This window comes from Narcine bancroftii, chromosome 14 (assembly GCF_036971445.1).
Source record: "Narcine bancroftii isolate sNarBan1 chromosome 14, sNarBan1.hap1, whole genome shotgun sequence".
In the NCBI taxonomy this organism is placed as follows: Eukaryota; Metazoa; Chordata; class Chondrichthyes; order Torpediniformes; family Narcinidae; genus Narcine; species Narcine bancroftii.
The window spans coordinates 59,077,754-59,105,178 of record NC_091482.1 but is presented as its reverse complement, the minus strand read 5'-3'; the positions used below and the strand labels follow the sequence as shown (position 1 = coordinate 59,105,178).

The 27,425-nt window shown below is 41.2% G+C and overlaps 1 protein-coding gene across 1 annotated transcript; it reads right to left on the bottom strand.

Moving 5' to 3' along the window:
* Positions 1-541: 541 nt before the first annotated feature.
* gldn (gliomedin) lies at positions 542-22,232 on the bottom strand. The gene is made up of 10 exons (XM_069910870.1): positions 21,789-22,232; positions 18,254-18,305; positions 10,523-10,549; positions 10,314-10,412; positions 9,236-9,391; positions 5,282-5,398; positions 5,106-5,192; positions 4,896-5,021; positions 3,365-3,518; positions 542-1,934 (listed from the first exon to the last, which is right to left on the bottom strand). Exons 1-10 carry the CDS (start codon positions 22,107-22,109, stop codon positions 1,463-1,465), a joined length of 1,611 nt encoding a protein of 536 aa, XP_069766971.1. The 5' UTR covers positions 22,110-22,232; the 3' UTR covers positions 542-1,462.
* Positions 22,233-27,425: the final 5,193 nt, after the last annotated feature.

Here is a 27,425-nt window from a genome sequence, read left to right as displayed (position 1 = left end):
GAACCACAAAAGTCTCAAAACTGTGGGATCTCTGGTAGAATCTTCCTGTTCACTGCTGTCACGTGTGAAGTTGAGCAATCTGCCATTTTCTTCGTAACTACCAAGAGTGAAGCAAGTCCCAAAGTACTTGCCACATATCACAGCATGGCTTCTGTGGGCCATCTGTGCAATTGACCAAGACCAAGATCAATTTTATGAGCAATCTGTCAAAAGAACACCGAATTAGATCCTGTCGTAACTCATTAAAACATAACCAGTTTGAGAAGTGATAATCGCAAGAGCTCCTCCTCCAGATGGACTCACTGCACATAGTGGGTCTCGCGTGAAGTATTAATCCTGCACATCTGCAAAGCCACAGTTCTAGTTTTCCCATGTTACAAAACAAAATTAAAGCCACAATTCTAATCTATTGTCAATAATTTTGATCAAGAATTATCTGATATATCTTTCTTTGGCTTGGCTTCGCGGACTAACAAATCACCATATCAAGATTGCTGTAAAATAGAATTAAAATATTTTACTTCATTTAAGTTTGATCTGTTTATCATTTTATTTACTATTAATATAAACTGCATTTACTGCAATGTTGCATTATAGAACATTTAAGAAGTTATAAAAGCAATTAGCATGTTCCACTAACTCCACTAAATCACATTTGTCATGCTATCGGCTTGAATGTGAAGTATTAAAATCTGGTGTGGTAATTATTGTTATTGTACAATATCAACATTTGCAAGTCAAATCATGAAAATTTATACAATGCTCATTTGTTATATCTTTTATATATACATTTGCCGAGTGTACACAAATAATTTCACCGCAATCAATATTTTTTACCAAATAATCATTTACCAGGATGTTGCCTGGATTGGGAAACAAGTCTGATGAGGCAGAGCCGGGACTTTTCTCTTTGGACCGTAGAAGGATGAGAGGAGACTTGATAGAGATTATGAGAGGCACCAAGAGGGTGGACAGTCAGCACCTGGTCCACAGGGCAGGATCAGCAAACACCAGAGGACATCGTGTTCTCTGTTCCAGTTTGTGCACAAGGAGTTTTTTTTAGCTCGAGATTGAATTAATTTTACTGCAGCTACTAGTATGCATTCTGTAAATTTGTGTGTGCAGCATTTAGAAATTGGTGGTCAAAGGACGCCTTGAACATTCTTGGGATGTGTTACAAGGTGCGGGGGGGGAGGAGTCTACAATGGCAGCTAATTAAAACTACAAAATAAATGTCACCTTTATCATTTGACATTGCGAGTCTCTGATACCAAGTGAATCTCATTTCTAACAGAAAAGAACATTTAACAATTCAGTATTTGCGTGAAATATTTAAAATATTAGATATTTTGCACAAGAGTCGAAACATCAAGATTTATCAATTAGAGAAAATTATTTCCTTCAGCAGCATGTATCCGTTGCTGCCACAGTTAAATATGGCACGAATTGTTAACATTTGCATTTATTCGGCTGGTAAAAATTGTAGACCGTATTTCTTTAAGTAGCCATTTTCCCATGTATGTAAACGATGAACATGGGGATTATAGGATAGCATTGTAAGTGCATCACTTGATGATCTTAAATCAAAACTTGCATCAAGTTGCTTCTCTTTCAACAAATCAAATGCAAAAGTTATTTTGGAGTCTTTTGTGTCTGTGATGTAGAGGATCCCACGTGCAATGAATGCATTCCCAGCCTTTGATTTGGGGTAGGTGGTGTTAATATTCTCAACAATCTCAAACGATTTTTCATTGATTTCAATTTGTCCAACAATGATGCTTTCATCATTACTTGAAGCAAAGATTATCCAAAGTCCACTTTTGTCTGCCGCAATATCAAAATATGACTTGGCATTTTGAAAAAGGTAATTGCGGTTGTTGTGCAAAGCATTTTCCATTTTCATACGCTGGACCTGTTTTCCATCAAGGGGAAATCTAAACCAAACATCAGGTAAAATTAGTACACTTCAGAATTCTGAAAGCTTTGTGCAGTGTTTTTCTTGGAAACCCATCTTCCAATACAAAAACTGAATGTGGATTTTTTTTCTTTTTAATATTGGCCTGTAATGCAACGAAATCGATCAACCCTGGATAATTATCCCACAGACAGCTAATGTGAGGTCACAAATTAAAGTTTTCAAGGCTGTGACAAAGTTTACAAAGTGTATCTGCTCAACGAAATGTTTTATGCATGCCGGGGGGGGGGGGGGGGGGTGGTTGGGTCAAAATCTTGCACTTCCTCGCAGGAGAAAACCAAAACCACATTGCTGTCAGCGTTCCAAATAACACCTCATTTTAGGATTCCAATAATGAATCCAGAGCCTCCTTTCCAGAAATGAGATCCATTCATTTTTCTAGGTTAATGCAATTCCTATGAACATCAAGTGCAGGAAATGTACAACTTTGAAGATCCTTGGTGGCACAAAAAGTGGCCGATGATAGCCAACAGAAATCATTTTGTTTGCCTAAAGCAAGCGCCATCACTGTCCCATACATTAATACCACCACTTCTGTGCATCGGTTACATGAATTTCAAACTTGGCAGAAAGGTAAAAGGAAGTTTCATTGGTGTAACTTTTTTTAATGAGTTTGGGATGTCCCATTGTGCAATCTAGTCATTCAATGATAATGATGTAATGCAAGAAATGCTGTGGCCAATAGGAAGGTGAGATGCACTTGTTTCTTCTGAACTGAGAAACAGATGGAATAGGGGTGAAAACCTCACCCTCATTCTTCAGTGGGTAAAATATGTTGTGAAGTCAGCCTTGGGTTTTTTTTTCTTTCTCAAGGCTCTAGAGTGGGGCTTGAGTCTATCCTTGTGCCATCAGCGGTTCTCTCAAGGCTCTAGAGTAGGGCTTGAGTCTGTATTCTTGTGCCATCAGTGGTTCATGACTGACAAGAGACTATTGGTACATGTTTCTACAGGTTTATGACTAGTATATTAGAAATATGATCCAATCTTGAGAAGGTGGATGTGATCATAAATTGGCATTGTTTCATCTCTGTGAGGCAGCAGTAGGAAGGTTCAGATTCATTCTGTCCTGTTTTATCTGGGCTTCTCATAATTAAGATGCATGCAAAATAATGAATGTGTTGAGCATTTTAAAGCATTTCATTTGGAACAATGCTATTTAAAGCACTCACATCAGTATCTAAACGATGCATGTAAATTTATGATAGAAATGACTCACTTAAAAAAATACACGGATTTATTAACTTCAGAATATCGAGCCTACAACGGCCACCTGCAAGTCCTCTTTTAAATTAATTTCCCCAGCAACAGGTAAAAATCCAGACAATGAAAATATTTACTGATCATTTTCTGTTCATTATTGTTTAATAAAAGCACAATTAAATATACTCACTTTATAATATTATCAGATCCTCCTTTGTGATAGTAAATGGAACCGTTATACACTGCATGGCCACAACCATGGAAGAAGTATGGCAATGTTATCGTTTTGAAGTTGGTTCCATTCTTAAGTGCTTCTAAATTTTCATATTCTTTAACTGTTAGTCCTATAAACAAAATACAAGATTCAATAACAATCTTTCAAAAAAATACCATGGCCAAATGGTAATGTTCAAAATAAACTGCACACCCAACCAAAATGCCTGCTAGTGGTGACACAAACTAAAGCTACTCGAAGCATAATAGCGCAGTTATTCCAGCACCAACAACCCAGGTCCGAATGCACCACTGACTATGTTCTTCCCATGTCTGTGTGTGCTCCAGTTTTCTCCCACCCTTCAAAACATGGGTGACATGGCCTTGAAGATTGAAAGGGCCTGTTACCTGCTATATGTCTAAATTCTTTAAAAAAATTAATTTACTAGGCATTATTTCATTACAGGTTTACTAGGCACAACAACAGGAGGAATACAAATCCCGCAATTGTTGAAATAAATATGGTCATCTAGAGAAGCATTTAAGCCTGAAAAGGCACGATGAAGTTGAATAATGAGTCAATATTTGGCGCGTGCTTTGTGAAAATTCAGTGTGCCTACCTGAGTGGGCCCTGCATGTTATGTATTTTTTTTTTGCAAAGAAAAATAACAGGTTAAGTCTTGGAAATGGGTTGAGTTGAGGGGAGGAGCTGGTGGAGCAGGATGAAAGGCTTGGGCCATATATCAATGCCTGGATTATCCTTGGAATCTAGGACACATAGATTGTAGGTTAGTTCAGCGAAATGTACAGAAATAAAAATGACTTCCGAAACCCTGTTCTGTTATCTCAGTAAGCGGATTATGGTAGATTTATATTTAAATGTGTAGTGTGCATTTGATTGAATGATCATCACACATAATGATCCAACGCTCAGGACAAGATAGAAAAGAGAGGTGTCTTAAAAAAGGCAGCCCATATTCTCAAGGACCCCCACCACCCAGGCCATGCCCTCTTCACTCTGCTGCTATTGGAGAAAAGGGTACAGGAGCCCGAAAACGAGCTCTCAGTGGCACAAGGACAGCTTCTTCCCCGCCCGCCATCGGATTCCTGAATGATCAATGAACCACAGACACTGCCTTACATTTTTTCTTTTTCTTGAACTATTTTTAAATATTTTGTGAGGTGGTTTATATAAATGTTTTCAGTGTGAGGCTCCCACAAAACAACGACATGTTCATGACAGTAAATTTTGATTCTGATGCAAACACACACAGTGCCCTACTATTAATCCGCAATAAAGAAATAACATGTTCGGACTGCCTCCTAGAGATCATAATAAACAGTGCTAACCAGTTCTACAACAGTGGCTCACGCAGTGACGCACAATACATTACATACGTGTAAATATTTGATCCTCCGTGCTTCAGTAATGGGGAAACTTGTGCGTTGAGAAGTTCGAATCAGTTTTATTTTGCATCAAGACGGACAAAAGCATTTTTATAACGAACCTGAAAAGTGCTCAACGACCCAAATCTGCTCATTATGTTTCAGGGCAGTGTCCTTCATCCACGCTCCAAATGTGTTTTCTATCTTTGTCATATTGATAGGATCGTCCACTGATTTTATGATGCGTCCTATTGAGAGATATTACTTGAGAATAATACAAAAGTATCACAATTCAATACTATAATTAAGATCAGAATCGGACGGAATAGTACCGGCTTTTTTTGAAAACGAGCTCTTTATTTTTTGTGCAGACATCCTCCTGATCAAAGTGCCATCATTTGGTTCAGCGTGGGCTTCGCCTGCATTTGAACACAACAGTGAGACAAGGTCTCATTGAACATCTGAGTGCCATATTCCCATGGAGGGTACAAACACAACAATCCATTACCATAGTTGACCACGTTCTGCTGTTTGCGGGACTTTCCTCTGGAGCCTGGTGGTCCCGGGGGGCCTGGGGGGCCCGGGGGGCCTGGTGCACCTGGGGGCCCTAAAGGTCCTCTCTGACCTGAGGGAGGAATAATTGCACTTAGTCATGTGAGTGTAGCAGAATGAAAGCATTCAGTAACGATATGAGAAACCCAAAAGCTTCAGATGATGAAATCTTGAGCAAACGAATTGGTGGAGAAGGTCAGTAGGGATTTCCTAATTTTAGGAAACCCAATCCCATCCGATTCCACTATTCCCAAATCTTCTTTACCCACTCCTATACACTTTTTGCCTTCCTTCCTTCTCATCCTCCCTCCCTCCTTCCTTCCTTTTCCTCCTATCTGGTTTCTCCCTCTACCCATGTCTCACACCTTCTGACCCAGCTTCTTTTCCCCTTTATGTAATTTCACCTGTTCTCTCCGTCTTGATAAAGTGTTCACACCCAGCATATTGAGTGGTTATTTCTACTCATGGATGCTGTCTAACCTGCTGAGGTCCTCCTGCAATTTTTGTGCGTTCACGATAAACCATATATTAACTTGGAAAAATCACGACCACTTTTCTACATAAATGAGGGAAGAGTATTATTAAATTTGTAGAACCTCTTCCTTCAAAAGAGTTTATATTTCCACAACACTTTTAACAACTTTGAAATGTCTCACCATGGTTAAATGTCTTTGAAGTTTAGCCACTTTGTATGTCAGAAACATGATAACTAATTTATATCAGCAATGTGAAATGACCATGTCATCTTTCACGTGCTATTTGAGAGACGTGCAAACTCCTCTGGTCTTCGTCAAAATTAAACTGTGGGATTTCCTACCTCTACTGAAGAGGGTAGTTAGGGTTTCAGTCAAAGACAGGACGTCTAAGAGTGCAGCCTCCTTCCACACTGGAGAACTGTCATCAGGTTGGATATTCGTGACTTGGAAATGAAAGTGCCGGCCACAGAGCTCCACCAAACCTTTCATTACTCCAAGCAGGTGATCGGAGGAGTGACTAGTCACCTGTCCGAGCTGGAGGTCAGGAGATTGGCGCCATCAGAAGGCATGGACCTCACTTGGAGAGAACTGATATCCCGAACACTCCCAGTTCCAAAATCCACCAATGATCCTGATCGTATTGGAGATTTGGATCTGCTCAGGTTGCCGGTGGATTGAACTGGAAATCATGAGGCTGCAGAAACTGCGGGAAGGCTGGAGGCGAATCCATGGGCACTCGGTGTCTCTGAAGGGACTCTCTCTTTCTTTTATTATTAGGGACAGCAGGCAATACTCATAGTCACTCTTTTCCTGCCTTTATGACAGGTAAAAGTTAACATATATTGTGTATATTGAATTATTACATGACAATGAAAAGGAACCTTGACCTTGAGAATATAAATACAATCAAGTTACGATTTGGACATAAGGTGATGGACGTCAGAAATTAGCAACTCTGAGTTTTAAACATGAACCTTAAATGAAATGTGTGTTCTCCCAATCTTCGGTCTTTAGGAGAATGTCTGTGGAAGCCCTGGCAAAACTGGGTAAAGAATTCTCTCTTGCTAAAAATTTATTCCAGTGGAGAATCCCATGAAAGAGACTGGACACAGAGTGGGAGATCACTTTGTTGAGCACCTCAGCTCTGTACCCTCGCTAAAGCGGGGATCTCCCAGTGGCCACCCATTTCTATTCCCCATCCCATTTCCCTTGCTGACGTGCCTGTCCATGGTCTCCTGTACTGACAGGCTGAGACCACCCAAAAATTTAAGGAACACCTCATCTTCCGACTGGGCACCCTCCAAGCAGATGACATTAATATCGACTTCTCTGGCTTTCGTTAAACCCCCGCCCACTTCTTCCCCCATTGCCTTTCCCCAGCTCTGTCACTCCCTTCCTTGCATCCTTTCACACAAATATGAAGAATTCTTACCACGTCCCTGACCATGTCCAGTTTTGTTGTTGGTCTGGATTTCTCCCCAGCCAACACTGTCTGATTTCTGAGACTTAACTGAGATTTCCTGTTTCTGGCTCTTTCTGCTTCTTCCTTGAAGAAGGCCTCACACCTGAAACTTTGGCTATAGATCTTTGCTTGTTATGGATGCTGAAAAGACCGGCTGAGTTCCTTTGTGGTTTGCTGTGTTTTTAATGCCTGATATACTTCTGTAACTGCACTTGCTTAAATTGTATTCGAGATGACATTTTAAATTGAATTTATTGCTATGCTTTGGGAACTATGAATATGAAAGATACGGTGTAAAAGTCGACTGAGCATTTGAAGTGACAATTACATTGTTAAGTAGTTTGACTTTATCTGCTTTGATTTAGAAAAAAGGCATTAACTTTTATTGCCTTTAGCAAAGTGGCACTCCAATATTCGATTTGCATTGAACCTATGTTCTAACTCCTTGTTTTTGGACGTGCAGGTTACATCAGTTCCCAGTTTTCGTAAGTTCTAAATATTTACAAAGAATGTCTGAAAAATGTAAATTATTGAATTCTGGAATATTCAGCTAATGGGATTATTTTCAATGATGCGCTGATCTGGACAACAAAGATTTTTCTTCCTGAACACTTGGATGTGTTAGATAGATTTTAGGGTGCTGATCACGAAAATCGCCTTAATATTTTCCTATCACCGGCAGTTTTATAGATATAAGCTACTTTTGTGATTTCCTCTCATATCATAAATCAACCTTAAGCAGACAAAACCATGCAACATGTCATTGAAAATTCATTTTCTACATTCCCTCTTGGACTCCTTCCCTGCTGATCTTGGTGCCGTCAGTGACGAACATGGTGAAAGGTCTCACCAGGACGTTGCCACCATGGAAAAGCAGTATCAGGGCCACTGGAATCTGTCAATGCTGGCCGACTATTGTTGGACACTGACACAAAAGGCATCAGATGCTGAGTACAAATGAAAAGCAGCGGTAAAACATTTTTAGGTCAGTTGAATTAGCTCAATGTGTCAGTATTAATATGCTAAATTCAATTAGGTTAATTAACTGTTTCTCCAACTTCCCACGATAATACAGCAAATCTGAAATGATCTTTGTGCTGAACTTGAAGTGGTCTATCAGAATCCCGAATGTATCTTCAGGAAGCGAATCTTTTGGAAAAAACTGTTGTCCAGTGTAACGACTAAAATAGCCACCAAAGTTGGCGAAGTTGCTATCAGAGTTGGCTTTATGGCAAGTACAAGGGGCTGCTATTGAGCCAAGGGAGAAGGGGAGAGTCAGAGGACGATGAAGACCAGGGCTCATTGACATGAAGCTGAGTAAATATAGGCACCGAGCAGTGACCCACTCTAATCACCACCTCTGAGGACTGATCAACAACCACACCAAGCAAACAATTCTTCTCCAGGGCCCACACGTAGAACAATTAGTCAGCAGATTTGCTCGGACATTTCTATCAGCCTTCCCTTTTGACACGATATTTAATAAATGGGGCAAACAGTTGTCCGCTTGTCTGTGAGTAATAACCCTCATGTTGATCTCCAGTGCAGGGGCCAAGGGCTTTTCTGTGGAAAAGGGCAATGACTCAAAACCACTTTTTAATGTTAATTTCCCCATACTTGGTCAGTCAGATCCAGCTAGAAGTTAGAATAATTACAAATATTGTTTCTAAACTCAAGAGACTAATGCTTTTGAAAACAAATAAAGGATACCTCACATTGGGCAGCAAACGTTAACCCTTGTTTAACCAGCCACAGTTTACAAATACACTCACTCGTTTCTTTCACCACACCATGAAGTTTGACTTTCTTTTATTATTCACTAGACACAAAACTGCATTCATTCTTCAGCTCCCCAAACACCACCCGGCCAAACTCCTCTGACCTTCTCATTGGCTCGCGGCCACACGCTCTCGCTCTCCTCCTCCCGACCAACACGGCCACGGCACCCTCATGCAAAAAGCTCATGGATTACCTTCCAAAATGATCTCATTGTGAGGTTCTCCTTTGTCACCTTTTGGCCCTGGAGCACCTCTGGGACCTGGTAACCCGTCTGACCCGGGTGGGCCAGGTTCTCCGTGGTCACCCTTCGGCCCTGCCTCTCCTGCTTCTCCTTTTGGTCCAGGAGGACCTGTGATTTGAAGAAGTGGTTTGACTTAAATGTAAATTTAGTCATCCAGTTCATGACTTTGTTATGAAAACATCAGCATTTGTGGTTACATAATGTGATCTTAGACTTGTAAAGTATTTGCCGACTGATACTTTAGTACTCATTGTTTAATGAATATATTTTACTATTTTTCACATTTTTTGCTACATTTCACCTGTCCAACTCAACCACTAAATGGACAATACTGAAAATGCTCATGAGCTCAGGCAGTACCAAAGATTCTTGCAAACTTCTACAGGTGGTTGCATCACTGTCTGGTACAGTTTCCCCAATGCTCAGGACAGGAAAAAAAACCCCAGCGGGTTGTTAACTTGGCCTGCTACATCACGGGCACCAGACTTTTCTCCATCGAGGACATCTACAAGAGGCGGTGTCTTAAGAAACAGCCTCTGTCCTCAAGGATCCCAGCACCCAGGCCATGCCCTCTTCACTCTGCTACCATTGGGAAAAAAGTACAGGAGCCTTAAGGCGAGCTCTCAGCAGCACAAGGACGGCTTCTTCCCCTCCGCCATCAGATTCCTGAATAATCAATGAACCAAAGACCCTGCTTTACTGTTCGTCCACTATTATTTTTACTACTTTATAGTAATGGCGTAAGATGGTTATAATATGAATGTTTGCACTGTGACGCTGCCATAAAACATCGAATTTCATAACTTGTTCATGACAGTAAATAAATTCTGATTCTGATTTTGTTCTTATTCTATTTTATTATCATAATTGTGCTTTGGAACTTTTACTCATGATCATTTTTATAACTTTTTAAAAATCTTCTTAGTCTTGTTGCACATTTCATGATTGTATTGTTAACTTTTCTATTGCAAAAGATGACATTTTTTTAAAATGTAAATAAAAATTTTGATATGGGTGAAGGTTTGCTTACCTTTTCGAGCTCGTTTCCCATCTTTTCCCGGTGGCCCAGGAAGCCCAGTCAGTCCATCTGAACCATTCAAACCAGGTAGCCCATTCAAACCAGGAGCACCTTCAGAAATAGATCAATGTATTAGCCCCACGTCGACATGCTGAGGAAAAATATCAAAATTCTTTGAAGTTTTAATGGTCACTTTGGTGTAGGTTATTTTTATTTCTTACCTGGAGGCCCCATTGGTCCTGATGGCCCTGTTTCATACAAGGTAGAAAAAAAAATTACCAGCTTTAAATGTGAGAATACCATGGAGTTGGTTTTAAGACCATCGGAGCAGAAATAAGCTCTTCAACCCATCCAGTCTGCCCTGCCATTTAATCATGAGCTGAGTCATTAGCCCCATTGCCCCTTCTCCCCATCACCTTTGACGCCCTGGCTAATCAAGAACCTATCAATCTCTGTTTTAACTACACCCAATGACCTGACCTCCACAACTGCCTGTGGCAATAAATTCGAAGGCATCTAGGGTATGGCAGGCATGGCAAGTGCTCGAGGCACCCTTGAATGAATGCCCACACCCCCCCCCTCCCCTGAGCACCACCGCTGCTATCCCAGATATGCAAGGAACACATTCCTGTTTCTTCTACACGTCCTCCTTCTTTATTCTAGTGTTCACTCTCAATTATATAATGCCAGATACAACATGGCGGCCACCGAGGCCAGGTCTCGCTAGACCTCCTCATTGCTGTTTATTTTGACACATTGGCCACTCCTGCCATAGGGTCTATTTTGCGTAGATACACCCCTCAACAAATTCCACAGATTTTCCACCCTCTGGCTTAAGAAATTCCTACACATCTCTGTTCTAAGTGGACCCCCTTCAATCTTGAAGTTGTGTCCTCTTGTCCTAGACTCCTCTCCCACTATGGGAAACAACCTTTCCATGTCTACATTTAAGTTGTGGGGAGGATAGAGAAAGATAGAAAGATTGGGAATATCTCAGATAAGGTGAGGTGTTACACCGCCGGCCTACTGCACGGAGCAACCTCTGTACCTGCAGGAGTGTACCGCCGGCCTACTGCACGGAGCAACCTCTGTACCTGCAGGAGTCTACCGCCGGCCTACTGAAGGGGGCAACCTCTGTACCTGCAGGAGTGTAAGGGGACAGGACAACACCTGGCCAGCTGTCAATCAGTCAGCCTGAAGGGATCAAGCCCCACCCATTTGGGTGTCAATCACCCTCCGGGATATAAGCCTGCGCCGGCCTCCCGAGGCCTCCCTCAGAGTTGCTGCAGCCACAGCTAGCCTGGCTCTGTGGAAGTCTTTGTGGATTAAAGCCTTTTGTACAGTCTTTATCTTTGTGTGTGTCTGATTCTGGCTAACAGTGCACCACACTAGGACTGCCCTGAGGGTGTGGAAATGAAGTCATCTATCAATGAGGAGCAGGTAAGGAAGGAGAATTTTAAATTTAGACATACACCATGGGAACAAGCCCTTTCCCCACAAACCCAGCCGACCCATTTCACCCAATTGATTTACAACCCCTGTACATTTTGAAGGGAGAGAGTAAACCCGGAAGAAACCCATGCAAGCATGGGGAGAAGGTACAAAAGCCCTTATAGGCGGTGCCAGAGTTGAACCCTGGTCTCAGTTGTTGGCGTTGTAACAATGTTGCAATCACCACAACACTACCATGCTTTAACCGGTCCTTTCTCTATGAAGGCAGTTGGAGACTGAGAGCCCAGATAAGAGTTGCAAAATGCAGGGATGACCAAGCAGGTGTTGGAAGAGAACAAACCTGAGGCAATATCACAAGGGTGATGAGCCCAGGCCCATTCTACAGCAAACAGAGAAAGTGAAGGCCTGAGGTTGGAGAATTCAATACTGACGGCTGCAAGCTGCAACTTGCCCAACAGAAAACGTTAACTCCCGATAGAGTCACGGAACAGACTCAATGGGCCAAGTGGCCTACTTCTGCTCGTTTATCTTGTGATCTTGTGTGATAACAGTCCAGAAGACTGCAGAGAGGATGAAGAGGAAGTGGAATGGAGAATTAAAGTGGTAGGTCACAGGAAGCTCAGTGCTGCACTGAGCATTGAGTGCTCCACAAAACATCACCATGTCTTTTGTGTTAGTGGTGACCACGTTGTCAGCATTGAATGAAATTCACTATAGAGTGGAACAAATGCACGGGATTCACTGCTTCACATGGAAAGTCTGAACCCTTGGGCAGTGGGAAGGGACACATGTGGCATCTCCTGCAGATGCAAGGGAAAGTGATGGAAGGAGAGAGAATCACAAAGAAAGTTGAAAGAGAAGGAGAGTGAAAGGTATACATCGCGATGGAATCTCATTAAAAGTGGGCTGGAAACTGGACTGAGTTGGAAAGGTGCGAAAGATGCTCCATTACACATTCGTTAATAACTTGAATCATTCCGTCGGGGTGGGGCCACAATTCCAAAGTACCCTTCAAAAGGAAGGGATTTTTCTAACAGCCCCGGTCCCAAGATGCGACTGAACAGAACAACTTTCAAAGATGGATTCGGAGATGTTGAAATTCAACTATCTGACCTCTCAAGTTCAGCAAAATGTCAAGTGACCAAGTGAAACAATCGTACAGCAGAAGTCGAATCTCACAGACTCCAACCCTCTCTCATGCACACAACGACCTTTCCAAATATCTGGCAGGCTGCGTATTTTTTAGATTATGGGTTGTCATTAAATAAACCCTCTCAAATACCCCTTCCTTTTACACAAACTCAATAGGTTAAATGAATTGTCAAAACAAATGGTTTTTTTTTGGTTTTTCCATACGTACTCAACAAAATAAAGTCCTGCAAATGAGAGAGATTGTGATAATAATTAGATTAATTGTTTACAGACTGAAGAATGTTTCCAATACATTTTAAGAGCATCTTAACATCAAGTTCACATGTGTGGATCTATAGTTTACTCCCTTCATGGGCCTGGTGACCTTCCTTCCTTGGGTAACACGATTAGCATATCAGTTAATGCAGCGGCTGCTCGGACAGCTGCTACTCCTCCTCCCCCCCCCCCCCCCCCCCCACCACCACCTTCAGACTCCTCAACTACAAACTCAAACAGGGACTCATTTAAGGACTCTTACTTGTGCACTTTATTGATGTTTTTATTCTCTCTGTATTGCACAGTCTGTTTACATCTGTTTACAGTTTTTTATTTGTTTGCACGTATACGCTATGTACAGTTCTTATTTTCGCACTACTAATAAGTGGTAATTCTGCCTCAGCTGCAGGGAAGAGAATCTCAGGGTTCTGTGCGATGCCATGTACGCCCTCGGACAATAAATCAGAAAGCTGAACGCTATTGGTGCAACGCCGTTGCAAGCACCAGCGATCGGGGCCGGGTCTTGAATCCTACGCTGTCTGTAAGGAGTTTGTACATTCTCCCCATGTCTGCGTGGGTTTCCTCCGGGTGCTCTGGTTTCCGACCACCATTCAAACGCTTACCAGCGGTTGTAGGCCAATTGGGCAGCGTGGGCTGATGGGTTGAAAGGGCCTGTTACCATGCTGTAGGCCTAAATTTTAAATTTAATTTACATTTATAAATTTTAGATTTAAATTTTAAGAACTCAATTTCTTAGAAAGGGATTGGGGAGATCTATTTTAATTGTATTAATTACACACAGTTTTGGGCATGTTTTGCAGCATTTACAGATTTCCTGGTAAAATCGTCCTTACTGGGACAAGCATTTCCAAGGGAGCAAATTAAAATTTGTTGATCCATTTCACTGTTAAATGTAGAAAACAAGAATCTGTCTAAGGTCAATATGTGGGGGAACTGGAAGTTTGTTCAATAAATGTGGAGTTAGATAGGATTTTCCTCCCTTCTCCGTCTTGTTTGCTGTGCAGAGGCTTCTGCTAAGGACATCAGGAGAGAGGTGGGTTTCAGATGATTCCAAAGAGCAAAGATAGCAAAGTCGCAATCTCCTGATATGTGGATGGTGTCTGCTCTAACTCATGGTCAGTCTGCAGATTAATCAACATCTGTAGCTGGCCTTGTAGATGGAGTTAGGTAGGATTGTCCTCCCTTCTCCGTCTTGTTTGCTGTGCAGAGGCTTCTGCTAAGGACATCAGGAGAGAGGTGGGTTTCAGATGATTCCAAAGAGCAAAGATAGCAAAGTCGCAATCTCCTGATATGTGGATGGTGTCTGCTCTAACTCATGGTCAGTCTGCAGATTAATCAACATCTGTAGCTGGCCTTGTAGATCCACATCAACTGCATCAACAGTGAACACAGGGCAGAGCCAGGGGCCCTGGTGAGTGGGACAGAGTTTCTCATGATTGCCCACCAATCTGCGTTAGGACTCCATGGATTCTTCCTTTAAGATTGAAATAAATGATGTTAAGACACATAAATATTACGTCTCGCTTTGAAAATGTTGCCTTGAATGTTCTGTATTTCACATTTCTGATTTATTTTTAGGAATAAGATATACAGTAAAATCCTTGTATCTGGAATTCAAACAATCAGCAAAAAAAATCAAGGAAATGAATAGATTAATACAATTAAAATAACTAAGAATAAATAAAATTTTTAAATTGTAGAAGTAATTGTTGTCCAAAGGAATAAACAACCCCTCAGTGACAATGGAAGCAAACATCCAGCCAGCGGAGCGCCCGGTTGTGCCCCGCCTGCAGCAGCTGTTAAAATAAAATATCAATAAAGTTGTGTTTGAATAAAATGATGGCACCCAGGATGCCTCTCGCCACTGGGGTGACTCTCCCAAAGTGTCTCTCTATCACTGCCTAGTAAGGGTCTTTATTAGTATATTATTAAGTATATTGGTAAGGCTTTATCTGTTATTTTGGGAGGGGGGGGGGGGGGGGGGGTTAGCATAGCGGTTACCACAAATTCGAACTGAGGTTCGAATTTAAATTTTGTAAGTTACAGGAATTACTTGATTAAATTAAAGTTTACATAATTAATTACTGCAATAATGATTTTTTTTCAAATTATTGTTCATTTTACATTGTCTTTTGTCCTTTAAACGTTTATTATTAATGCAGGTGTATTAGTTAGGGATTGCAAGAGAGTGTGGCAGTCATCCGGAAAATACTCATATCCGGCAATCCCTGTAGTTGCTGGATACCAGTAATTTCACTGTATTTTGGAATTTAAAAAGAAATTTCCTAGGTTATAGCGTAATTTCTGGAATAGCCGTCTGCATACAATGTGCCATTGGAACATTGTGCCTCAGGAGTTGTTCTCGGAGTGCAAGCTCACTGTAATGGACTGGCAACAGGCGGGCCATCTCTGAGTGACGCTGCCACTCTCACAGACTGGCAGGACAGTAGGCTGGCACTCGACTGAGTTCGTAAACAGCTCAAGCTATAAAATATGTACCCTCCAACAATGAGAGTGACAGTATCAACAAAAACCCGAACCAGCCACCACACATCCCCAGCTCTTCCTCTTCTCCCACCTCTCCACTCATTTCCCCCTTTGCTCAACTCTGTGGGAGACTTGTGGTTGCCCACCAAGGCAGCACTCTGCCCAAACTGTGCAACACACAGACATGCTGGGGACACTCAACAGGTCGCACAGCATCCACAGGAAGTAAAGGACAACCAGTATTTCTGGCCTGGCCTCTTCATCTGGTTTTGCAGGTCAGCTTTAACATCTCTCAAACCATGCAAATGGCGCTGATTGGATAGATTTTTACATAGTTGGGGAATTCAGGGATATGGGGAAAGGGCCGGTGGGTGGAGATTGTGACAATATGCTGCAGTACATCATTCAGTGGCATCCAGCCTAATGACATCCGACCACCAGGTGAGGCCAGAGGGCCCATAATATAAAGCCGAGGTCCCGACCGTGTGCTCTCACTCTCCCCGGGATCACACTGTAAGCACAGCAAGCAGCCAGCTAAATATCTATGTGAGTGGAATAAAGCTGTGTTGCCCCAAACAGTATTGTGCCTCTGTTTTCCTTTGGTGCAGCCTGCCGCCGCAGAGATGAGCCCATCATCAGATCAGCCATACTGAGTGGTGGAGCAGGCTCGATGGGCCAGATGGATGACTCCTGCTCCCATTTCTTATGGTGCTTTCTTAAAGCTAGGAAGCCATTAGTAATCACTTCAACACACATTAAACAAGTAAACTGTGTGCAATCCAGCTTCCCAGCAATTATCTCTGGATAGAATTTTTTATGCTGGGATTAATGACAATAGGAATATAAAACCCAACAGATCATACTCGAGTGTGACAAAAACATCAGAACCTCAGTTCAGCATGTGTCAGCAATCTTTGGTGCAATGTGTGAGTGCAAACGTTTGTATGTAATGTGATTGGGTCTATGGGTACGTGAAGTGATATGTGGAGTTTGTCACCCGTTCGTTACATATAGTTACAAGAAGATCCTTCCAGGAAGCAGAATTTGTTCCAGTCACTGCCCTTTTTATTATTCCTCTTTTCTGACTGGAGTTCAAACAGTGGTTGAACTCAAAAGTCCAAAGTCAATGTTATTTCATGGGGACTGGAGATGTAGCTCTAAATGTAGGGATTGGTGTAATCCAACCTCCCCCACCACCCCCCCCACCACACCCGACCTGACACACTCACACACGCACTCACACACACACACACACACACACACACACACACACACACACACACACTCTCACGTGGACATGCACATACACAAAGACACACTCTCACATACACACAAAGACACACTCTCACACACACACAGACACACTCTCACGTTTACACACACATACACAAACTCGCATACAAACAAACACACTCTCACAAATACACACAAACACACACACACACACACACACACACACACACTTTCAAAATGAGAGCAGTATCTTTCTAGAAGCAATATTCACACACAAAACAAGTTCTGGGAAGATCACTTTAGAAAATCACAGAAATGCTGGAGGAACTTAGCTGGTCTTGCAGTGTCCATAGGAGGTAAAGATCTATTACAGACGTTTTGGCCTGAGCTCGAAAAGCAAAAAGCAGGCAGGCATCATAGTTAAAGATGAGAGATTAAGGGGGAAGAATGGGTGGGACAGGAGTCCAGACCTAAGAGCCAAAAGGTGCAAATTGGATATGATAGAAGGAAAGATGAGAAATTATTTTTGGCTCTGTGAAAGGAGACAAAGGGAAAAGGGAAGAAAAAGACAAACAGACAGAACTGGGGGAAAGGAGACGGGGAAAGAATATGGGAGGGGAGGGGTTTAAATGGAAATTGGAGAAGTCGATGTGAATCCTATCCGGTTGAAGGGTGCCCAGATGTACGATGAGGTGTTGTTGCTCCAATTTGTAGATGGTCTCAGTCTGGCAGTGCATGAGACCTCAGACAGACAAGACAGCAGGGGAATGGGACAGGAAATTGAAATGGGGGGGCCACTGGGAGATCCACACTATTGCGTCGGACAGAGCCGAGATGCGCAACAAAGCGATTACTTTAGACCACTTTAGAAAACCACTTGCAGCCATTCTTGTTGGGACCGGGAGGATGAATGATTTATTTTTTCACCATATCCCTAAAGCACAGCCTTTTGCACAGAAGCCGAACCTTCCATCTTCGAAAAATCAAAACGACACAAGCATTTCCACGAGGAACGTGGCATAAAAATTAATGATTGAAATAAGCATAATGAGCCATACAATTTATCAGATCTTCTGCACAATCTTTTCAAGTTCACTTCAGCCAAATGTTATCAATCCTGCAGGTTGCTACGGCACCTCCACACAGTGATCCCAGTAATAATCAGTTTAGTGAAGCGGCCTCCCTTACAACTCACAAAATGTCATTACCGTCCACGGGTCTTCTAAAAAATTCATTCTTGGCATCGGCAAGAATGTGTTTGAAACATTAAAGAGTGGTTTGTAGATGGGAAAAGTTTACTATCATTCAGTTTCTAGTCTGCACACAATGTAGGAATCCTTACAGATACATACCCGTTAAGCATATTCCCCTGGTGCTGTTGCACAAGTCCATGAATATTCGAACCTATAGAAAAATGTAACCACGGTTAAATTGCAAAATGTCCCAAACAATTGATGTTTCTTACTGGGTGTGACAAGCAAGGAGGACTTGCAACCCTTTACGAGCAAGCCAGCTCTCAGCCAAGCAACCTTTCTGATCCAAGATTGCCAGAGTTGGGAACACAGCTCAGGCCGTCTCACAAACCCCAACTTCCCCTCCAGATACTATTTTATTATTTTTCGATCTGCAGTGATAACAGATTGGTAGATGCCGGATAAGTGAATTTTCCAGTTGCTTGAGATTGCATGTTGAGTGATTGGCGAACTAACCGCTTGAGGGTGCTGTCTATTTTAGACTTTTGTATTTTTTTAACCTAATTATGTTCTGCAATTTATTTGATGCTTGAATTCCGTATATCGGAATTTCTTTGGCTTGGCTTCGCGGACGAAGATTTATGGAGGGGGTAAAAAGTCCACGTCAGCTGCAGGCTCGTTTGTGGCTGACAAGTCCGATGCGGGACAGGCAGACACGGTTGCAGCGGTTGCAGGGGAAAATTGGTGGGTTGGGGTTGGGTGTTGGGTTTTTCCTCCTTTGCCTTTTGTCAGTGAGGTAGGCTCTGCGGTCTTCTTCAAAGGAGGTTGCTGCCCGCCAAACTGTGAGGCGCCAAGATGCACGGTTTGAGGCGATATCAGCCCACTGGCGGTGGTCAATGTGGCAGGCACCAAGAGATTTCTTTAGGCAGTCCTTGTACCTTTTCTTTGGTGCACCTCTGTCACGGTGGCCAGTGGAGAGCTCGCCATATAACACGATCTTGGGTAAATTTACTGCATTTACAAAGGGTGGTAAACAAGCTGCCATAAGGTCCTTGAGGCAGGTACCGGTGCAACATTTAAGAAACATTTGGACGGATACATAGATAGGAGAGGTTTAGACCAACTGTTCGCAACTTTTGTTTTGCCTACAGCCCCCTTAGGACTCTGCTCAAAGTTCATGAGCCCACTTTCCCCGTGAAGCAGCCAGCTATTGGTTTCATCCATACTTCTCTCCTACTGACTGCATTAAAAAAATTTAAATTATGTGAGGTGAAAAGAAGGCTGTGGGGCCCCGTAGACAATGGATGGTTCTGAGGGATATGGGAAGCTCCACCCTTATCACATCCAATGCACACCTTCTGTTGGTTTGGATTCCTCCCCCATTGTTTGAATTCTGAGATTTGCTGATCTATCCTGCTTCTGCCTTTTCGGATTTTTCCTTGAAGGAGGGCATAGGCCTGAATCGTCGGCAATGTATCTTTGTCAGGTTCAGCTGAGTCCTTCCAGCATTACGGGGTTTTTTACTGCAATCACAGTGCCTGCAGCCAGATAGTGTTTCTCTCCATGTTATTTTATTTGTGAAGTATCTAGTTAAATTCCACTTCTAACTCAAGTTGTGTTATTTATGTAATCTATCACATTTGCTTGACAATAAACCTGTTGTTTTGGTCAGGCAACACTTTAGAATTTTATTTTGGAGCAAGTGCCAACTCTTTGATGCATTATTTTGCCTGATTCCTTGTTTAAATTTGCAATGCTTGAGATATATCAGTTGTAACAGTCTATATAGTACACACTGTGCATATTCTTTGTAATATACTTCCTGATAATGAACATTGAAGTAAAACATAATCGACGACTTCTTTTTCAGGTTCCTTTGCAGTGATCAACATACACTTGAAGCATTCTTGTGAAAACTTCATTAATTTATGAAACATTCCCACACAAAATCATTTTCCATGGATCATTGTCGCAAGGAAATGCCTATTTCTTACATTAATGATAATGTCCCTGATTGTCGATCTGTATGTTGTGGGAGTGTATGAACGATGCTTACACCAATGTCATCACCAGCTTGTTAGAGCCTTTGCCATTTGCTGATTGTTTCTTGATATTACAATTATTCAAACAAATTCTGGTCATAAAACCATAGAAAACTACAGCACAGGAAACAGGTCGTTCGGCCTCTCTAATCTGTGCTGGCCATCATCTCACTGACCTGCATTCATTCCATAACCCTCCAGACCTCTCCCATCCATGTACCTATCCAATTTGTTCTTAAAGCACCAGATCGAGCCTGCGTTCTCATCAGATGGCAGGCCATTCCACACTCCCACTGCCCATCGAGTGAAGAACTTCCCCCTAATGTTCCCCCAAACCTTTCCCCTTTCAGCTTAAAACTATGACCTCTCGTATTTATCTCCCCCAGTCTAAGTGAAAAAAACCCTTCACACATCTATACCTCTCATAATCTTGTAAACCTCCATCAAATCTCCCCTCATTCTTCTTCGCTCCAAGGAATAAAATCCTAACCTGTTTAATCTTTCCCTGTAACTCAACTCCTGAAGCCCTGCACTCTTAGAATCTTATTGATATCCTTCCTGTAGTTTGGTGCCCAGAACTTCACACAATATTCCAAATTTGGCCTCATCAAAGTCTTAAATAACTTCAACATACCATCCCAATTCCTGTACTCAATACAACCCCATGACACCACCTTCAGGGGACAATGTATCTGTATTCCCAGATTTCTCTGCTCCTCTGCACTCCTCAGTGCCCTACCATTTACTGTGTATCTCCTACCTTAGTTTGCCCTTCCAAAATGCATCACCTCACACTTTTCTGCATTCAACTCCATCTGTCAGTTGGTCGAGATCCCTCTGCAAGCTATGAAAATCTTCCTCTCTGTCCTCAACTCCTCCTATCTTTGTGTCACCAGCTGATCCAATTGATCACGTTATCATCCAGATAAATCATTGATATAGAAAACAACAGAATTTGGTCAGTTCAACAGAATTTCTACACTTTTAGCATATGCATGACAGGCATTTTATTGAATACATTTGGGCAGTTTATTTAATAAAATTCTTGCTTATGTAATAGTTTTAATTTTTGAATTTTAATTTAGACATACAGCACTGTAACAGCCCAATTCAGCCTTACAAGTCCGTGCCGCCAATTTACACCCCATTAACCGACACCCCTGTATGTTTTTGAAGAGTGGGAGGAAACCGGAGCCCCTGGAGAAAACCCACTTAGACATGGGAGAATGTACAAACTCCTTACAAATAGCACAGGATTCAAACCCAGGTCCAGTCCCGATCACTGGCACTGTAAAGGCGTTGCGCTGACCACTATGCTAACCTTACTGCCCTAAGTATACCCTTCAGTTCGAGGACACCAAGGGATGGGCATTAACTACCAGGGTTGCCAGCAACACCAGCAAATATTCTTATCTCATAAGCTGGCCTATCTGTATGTGGAACTGTTCAAATTCTGGGGAACATCCCAGATTCCAGTTGCAAATTAAATGTATTTAACACCCTGTTCACTTCAACTCTAACTGAGAGTCTGAATTCAACCTTCTATATTTCAACTAGATTATGCAATGCTTCTTCCGAAGGGTTTGATTCATCTGATGAAGATTCTTGGTACATTCCAAAGGGTCATGCGGACTTTAAAGCGCTGCACTCACCGGGATTCGTGAATAAGTCATCATCATGAAGGTGTCTTCAAGCTCTTCCAGGGACCCTGGGTCCTGCTGGCTTCGTCTATTCCGGTTTTTCTGCTCAGCCAGGTATGGGGCTCCCTTGGTCAGACTCGAGATAAACTCCTGAGGCCACGTCCCAGACAGTTCCTCCAAGCGGTTCTCCAAGACGTCCACCTGGGACCTTAGGCTGCTGGATTGTAAGAAGAGGTACACCAGCCCAGTACAGTTTAACAGGGTGACCAAGAAGGATACTGAGAGCAGCACCTTTGTACTCATTGAACCAGTCTGGTCCCTCTGGAGTGTCATTTCTGCACCCAACCTCTGGGAGCAAGTGTGTGTGTGTGTGTGTGTGTGTGTGTGTGTGTGTGTGTGTGTGTGTGTGTGTGTGAGAGAGAGAGAGAGAGAGAGAGAGAGAGAGAGAGAGAGAGAGAGAGAGAGAGAGAGGATTCCTAGATTGAAAACGCCTCTGAGAAATGCTTTTGAGTTCCAGAGCTGGCAAACACGCAATATTCAATCCCAGCCCCTCTGACCACATTAGATTGGCACCTGATTTATATGCAGCTGAGCATTTACTGTTGGAGGCTGAGATGAGTCACATGCATTTCATTCATGTCCAACGTGGAAGAATTATAAGCATGGCATTCAGTGCAGCCCTCATGCATATTGCACAACCAAGACTTTAATGATGAGAGCTTGTATATTTCAACAGGGAAAATCAAAAATTTTGCTTCAAGCAAGCACTTACTCTAAACATAATAGTCGTGGGTGCTTGGTAATATATTCCTGTTTCACTCCTGTTCCACGCCGTAAACAGTTATATGGTTACATTGTATTCCTGAGACGTACTGCAATAATTTTTGTGATATTGTGTGCTACTGACAATATCCTTTTATAACCTTGTGACTCTTCTTTGCCATAAAATCAAAGATGGTGGAAATCCAAAATAAAAGCAGGATATGCCAGAAATGTTTTCAGCAGGTCAGGGCAGCGTCTGTGGAGAATGAAAGAGGTCTTGTTTCGCGGGAAAGACCCTCAGATACTCAGAACTGATGCGGCCTGGTCTGCAGGGGTTTTCTGGCATTTTCTTTTTAACATCAGGTAATGCCCGACAATGTTATTCTGGACTCCTGGTACAAACTCTCCACACCTCACGTGATATCTGTGTCATCCCTGAAAAAAAATCTCAGTTTAGAAATTAGAAAACAGAAAATGCTGTGAATACTTAACAGTAAAGGCCACATCTGTGGAAAGAGAAAAGGAGTTAACATTGCAGGTGAAAGGCCACCGCTCAGAATCTTCAGCTTTGTTTTTGTTTCACGTCCTGATGGTAATCTCTTGTATCGTAGATAGTCCTCCTGTATTTATTATGTTTGATTATAGTTCTGCAAAATCTTCAAAATCCCATCACCTTCTGAAGAAAGGGGGTATTTTAACCATTTCACTTGCCAGGGTTGGTATCAGTCAATTTTACTTATAATTAACTGCCTTGGAAGTAAAGTCAAATCAAGTCAAGTTTATTATCATCTGTTTGAACAAGTACAACTGGACGAGTAGCATTGCAAAACACGCAGTCACACAACCAGACATTAAACACAAACCGACAGACAATACATAGGCAGAAACAAGGATTCATATATACAAATAAGTAAATTAACATTGTTTTGTAAATATGAGAGTCTAACAGGGTTAGTGTGAGCAGTTCCTTTGGTCGTTCAGCGTTCTTACTGCTCAACAAGCTCAAAATTGGATTGGTGGCCAAGGCTGTAGCTGCTTCTTTGAAAAGGTTGTTGAAAGCACTACCCTTAATCAGAGAGTGATCATATTTTGATAAGCAAATAAAGATCATGGGGTTATTATTGACACCCTTGATTGTAAAGTGTCAGATCACACTCTAAGCTTTTCCCAAAGTGATCGATTTGAAGAGACCAATCAAAATAGGTTTTCCGTTGACTCAGGAACAACACTTTCACTGCACGATTTGACAATGACCAAGTGGATCTAATATTATCCAGCCTTAACTCAAGAACTTCATGCCTGCAGTTTATTAGCAAGATGCCAGCAGGATCCATGCGTCTCTCTGCTGCAGGCCCTGACAACAAGCCATCCTGCCTTCAAACAATGTCAATGTTCAGCATCAGGTAGGCCTCTGGCCTTCTATCCACTCCAGCATTTGTAGATCAGTTGTACCTGAACATAATGGGTAAAAGAACCATGGATGTTTTTGCAAAGTTTCTTTTTTCACATTTTTAAAAAATTTCAATCTAGATGATTTCTGTTAATAGAAAATGAAAATAAAATGCTAAAATGCTTGGGATGTTGTTAAATTTGGACAACTTTCGGAGATGGTTCTTTAAATGCTCCCTTTACTCTCAACACGATAAGTACCAAGACATCAAACTCTCGAATCCAGGGTGTTTGGACATGTGAAGTGCTTTGAAATCATCCTAATCAAAATATTTGAAGGCTCAAATCCTTTTCTTGCTCTTTTTGGAATAAGTGGGCCAATGGGTCTGATATCGACTGCTTCACAATCCCATGTCGTTGCCGTTGCTTTCCTGATCACGAGATGGAAAGACCCACTCATACTCAATGGTACGAAGCATGTCTGACTTCGGAAAAAAATGAGATGCTCCACCACTGAAATGAATCTTAACTTTGTTTCATTATGGGGTTTATTTCTTAATTATTTTTAAAATTAGTAAGGTTAGTTTACTTTTGATTTTTTTTTACCCCTTTCCCTTTTTGATTAAGTAGTGGACCGTTTATGTTTAGCTAGTAGTCTCCTTAGGGAGGGGGGGTGACAATTAGTTTATTTTTTATATCTTTTTATCTTTTCAATGTAACATAGGTTTTAACACCATTTTTATTATTATATGTGATTCGTTAATACTTTATTTTATTATTTTATAATGTTACGTATATAACATCTACTTGATGAAACCAATAAAAATACTGAAGGAGAAAAAATTTTGAAGACTTGAGATTATACAAAAATGAAGGATCTCCTTTGTTTCGATGTCGTCCGGGTTCACTTCACATAGCCAACTTCATATTTCTTCATCACTTCTTCAGGCTCTTGTCTCCTCAGGTTTTTATGCACATGTAGCTAATTCTAGAAAAATGGAGAGTGTTGATTGAAGAGAGATAGCAGAAGGTCCATGTGGGACATTTACCTGGATCGACACCAAACAGGGCTGGACGGCAAGGTACTGCAGTGTAGGCCCAGTACATCTAAAGTATTGCTTCATAATCAAAGAGGTGTTGCTTCCTCTCTTTAAATAATAAACATTATTTTGACTGAAACATTGGCTATCAGTCATTGTAATACCTGAATGAAGGGTGATATTCTGTTCATTTTTGAGGTACTCTTTGTAAAAGCATAATACTAGCACTTGTAGATTTCATGAGTTTGCTGAAAACTATTCAGTTGTGGCAATAAGAATCCATACCGAGTCGATGCTATAGATGGCACTTTGTTTCAAATGAACACAATATTATTGTAGACAGGGATTTCTGAGTTTAAAATTCACCAAACTGTGAAAGAAGCAGAAATATGAATTGATAAGGATGGTAATGGATCTATCGTGAAATTTGTTCCTAAAGATAAAGGAACTCAAAAAACAAAGCCTTTTGATGACACATAAGTCCAAGGCAAAGCAGCAATTTGTTTTAAATGAATGAAGAAACATAGAGTGTGTATCTGAGGCCTTGCTGAAGGTCTTTCAGATATTGTTCAATGCAGTATAACACTGCATGTAAAGGTCTCTTTGGCTTGGCTTCGCGGATGAAGATTTATGGAGGGGGTAAATGTCCACATCAGCTGCAGGCTCGTTTGTGGCTGACAAGTCCGATGCGGGACAGGCAGACACGGTTGCAGTGGTTGCAGGGGAAAATTGGTTGGTTGGGGTTTTTCTTCCTTTGTCTTTTGTCAGTGAGGTGGGCCAAATAATAAACTATTCTCAAAATAAAATGGTTTGGGGGTACAACTTCAACACAAATAAAAGTGAAGAGATGCCAATGAATAATGTGGATTACACAGAGTTTAAAAAAGCATAACCAATTAAATGGCAAACACAAGCAATCCGATACCTAGGTATTAGATTAGATAACAATTTAGGCCACCTAAACAAATTAAATTATCAGCCATTAATGAAGAAATTACAGAATGACTTAGAACATTGAAAAGAATTGCCATTAAACATTGCATTGGTAAATTGCATTAAAATGAATGTCTTCCCAAGGATACAATACTTATTTCAATCGCTACCAATTCCCTTAACAGAGAAATTCTTCAATGAACTAAAGAGAATAATAAGGAAATTTTTATGGAAAGGGGGGAAACTGAGGATAGCATTAGATAAATTAACAGAATGGTACAAACAAGGTGGTTTGCAGTTACCAAACTTTCAAAATTATTATAGAGCAGCACAATTAAGGTATCTATCATATTTTTATCAAACAAGAGAAAAACCAGATTGGACCAGGATAGAACTAGATAAAATAGGGGAGAAGGTACCCGAACATATACTTTACAAGTGGGATGAAAAGTTGGTGCAATATAGAAGTTCACCAGTACTGCACCATTTACTCAACATATGGAAGAAGATTCACGTAGAAAGGAAAAAAAATGAATTACCAAATACCAAAATTATTATTGACGCAAAATCCACGAATCCCTTTTACCATAGGTAACCTTTCCTTTAGAGAATGGGAGAGAAAAGGAATTAAAAGAATAGAAAATTGTTTTTGGGAAATAATTTATTATCATTTGAACAAATGAAGTACAAATATGGAATAACTCATGGTACAATGTTTGCATATCATCAACTGAAAGCTTATTTAAAGGATAAATTGGGAAGCAGACTGAGATTACCAGAAGGAAGCAGCTCTGAATATGTGATTACAGACACAATGATAATTAAAAGATTTATAACGAACATGTACATTAAGCTGCAAGATAAGGAAAATGATGAAATAAGCTGTAAACCCAAACAAAAGTGGGAAAAGGATTTAAACATAAAGATAAAAAATGAAATATGTGAAAAGTTATGCTCCAGAACTATGAGAAATACAATAAACACGAGGTTATGCATGATAAAATATAATTGGTTACACAGGTTATATATCACGCCCCAAAAGTTAAATAAATGGGACCCAACAGTATCAGATAGATGTTTTCGCTGTAAGAAGGAAACGGGAACAACAGTACATGCAATTTGGGCATGTGAGAAAGTGAAAAAGTTTTGGGAAGATCTAAATCAGGTATTAAATAAAATCACAAAAAGCAACATATCAAAAAATCCAGAGATCTTTCTTCTAAGTAATATAAGAAGTAAAGAAGTAGGCCTCAATTTGGATGGAGCACAAAAAAGATTTATTATGATAGCCTTAGCTGTAGCAAAAAATGTATAATGTCAATCTGGAAAACTGAAGATAGCCTGAGAGTACAGCAATGGTACATAGAAATGAATAAATGTATTTCAATGGAAAAAAATAACATATAATTTAAAAAATAAAGCCACATTATTTGAACAAATTTGGGAACCGTACATGGAACACAACAGAGAGGGCCGACCATGGACCTCCACCCCCTAAAATGATAGGATGAGAAGAAGACGAAAT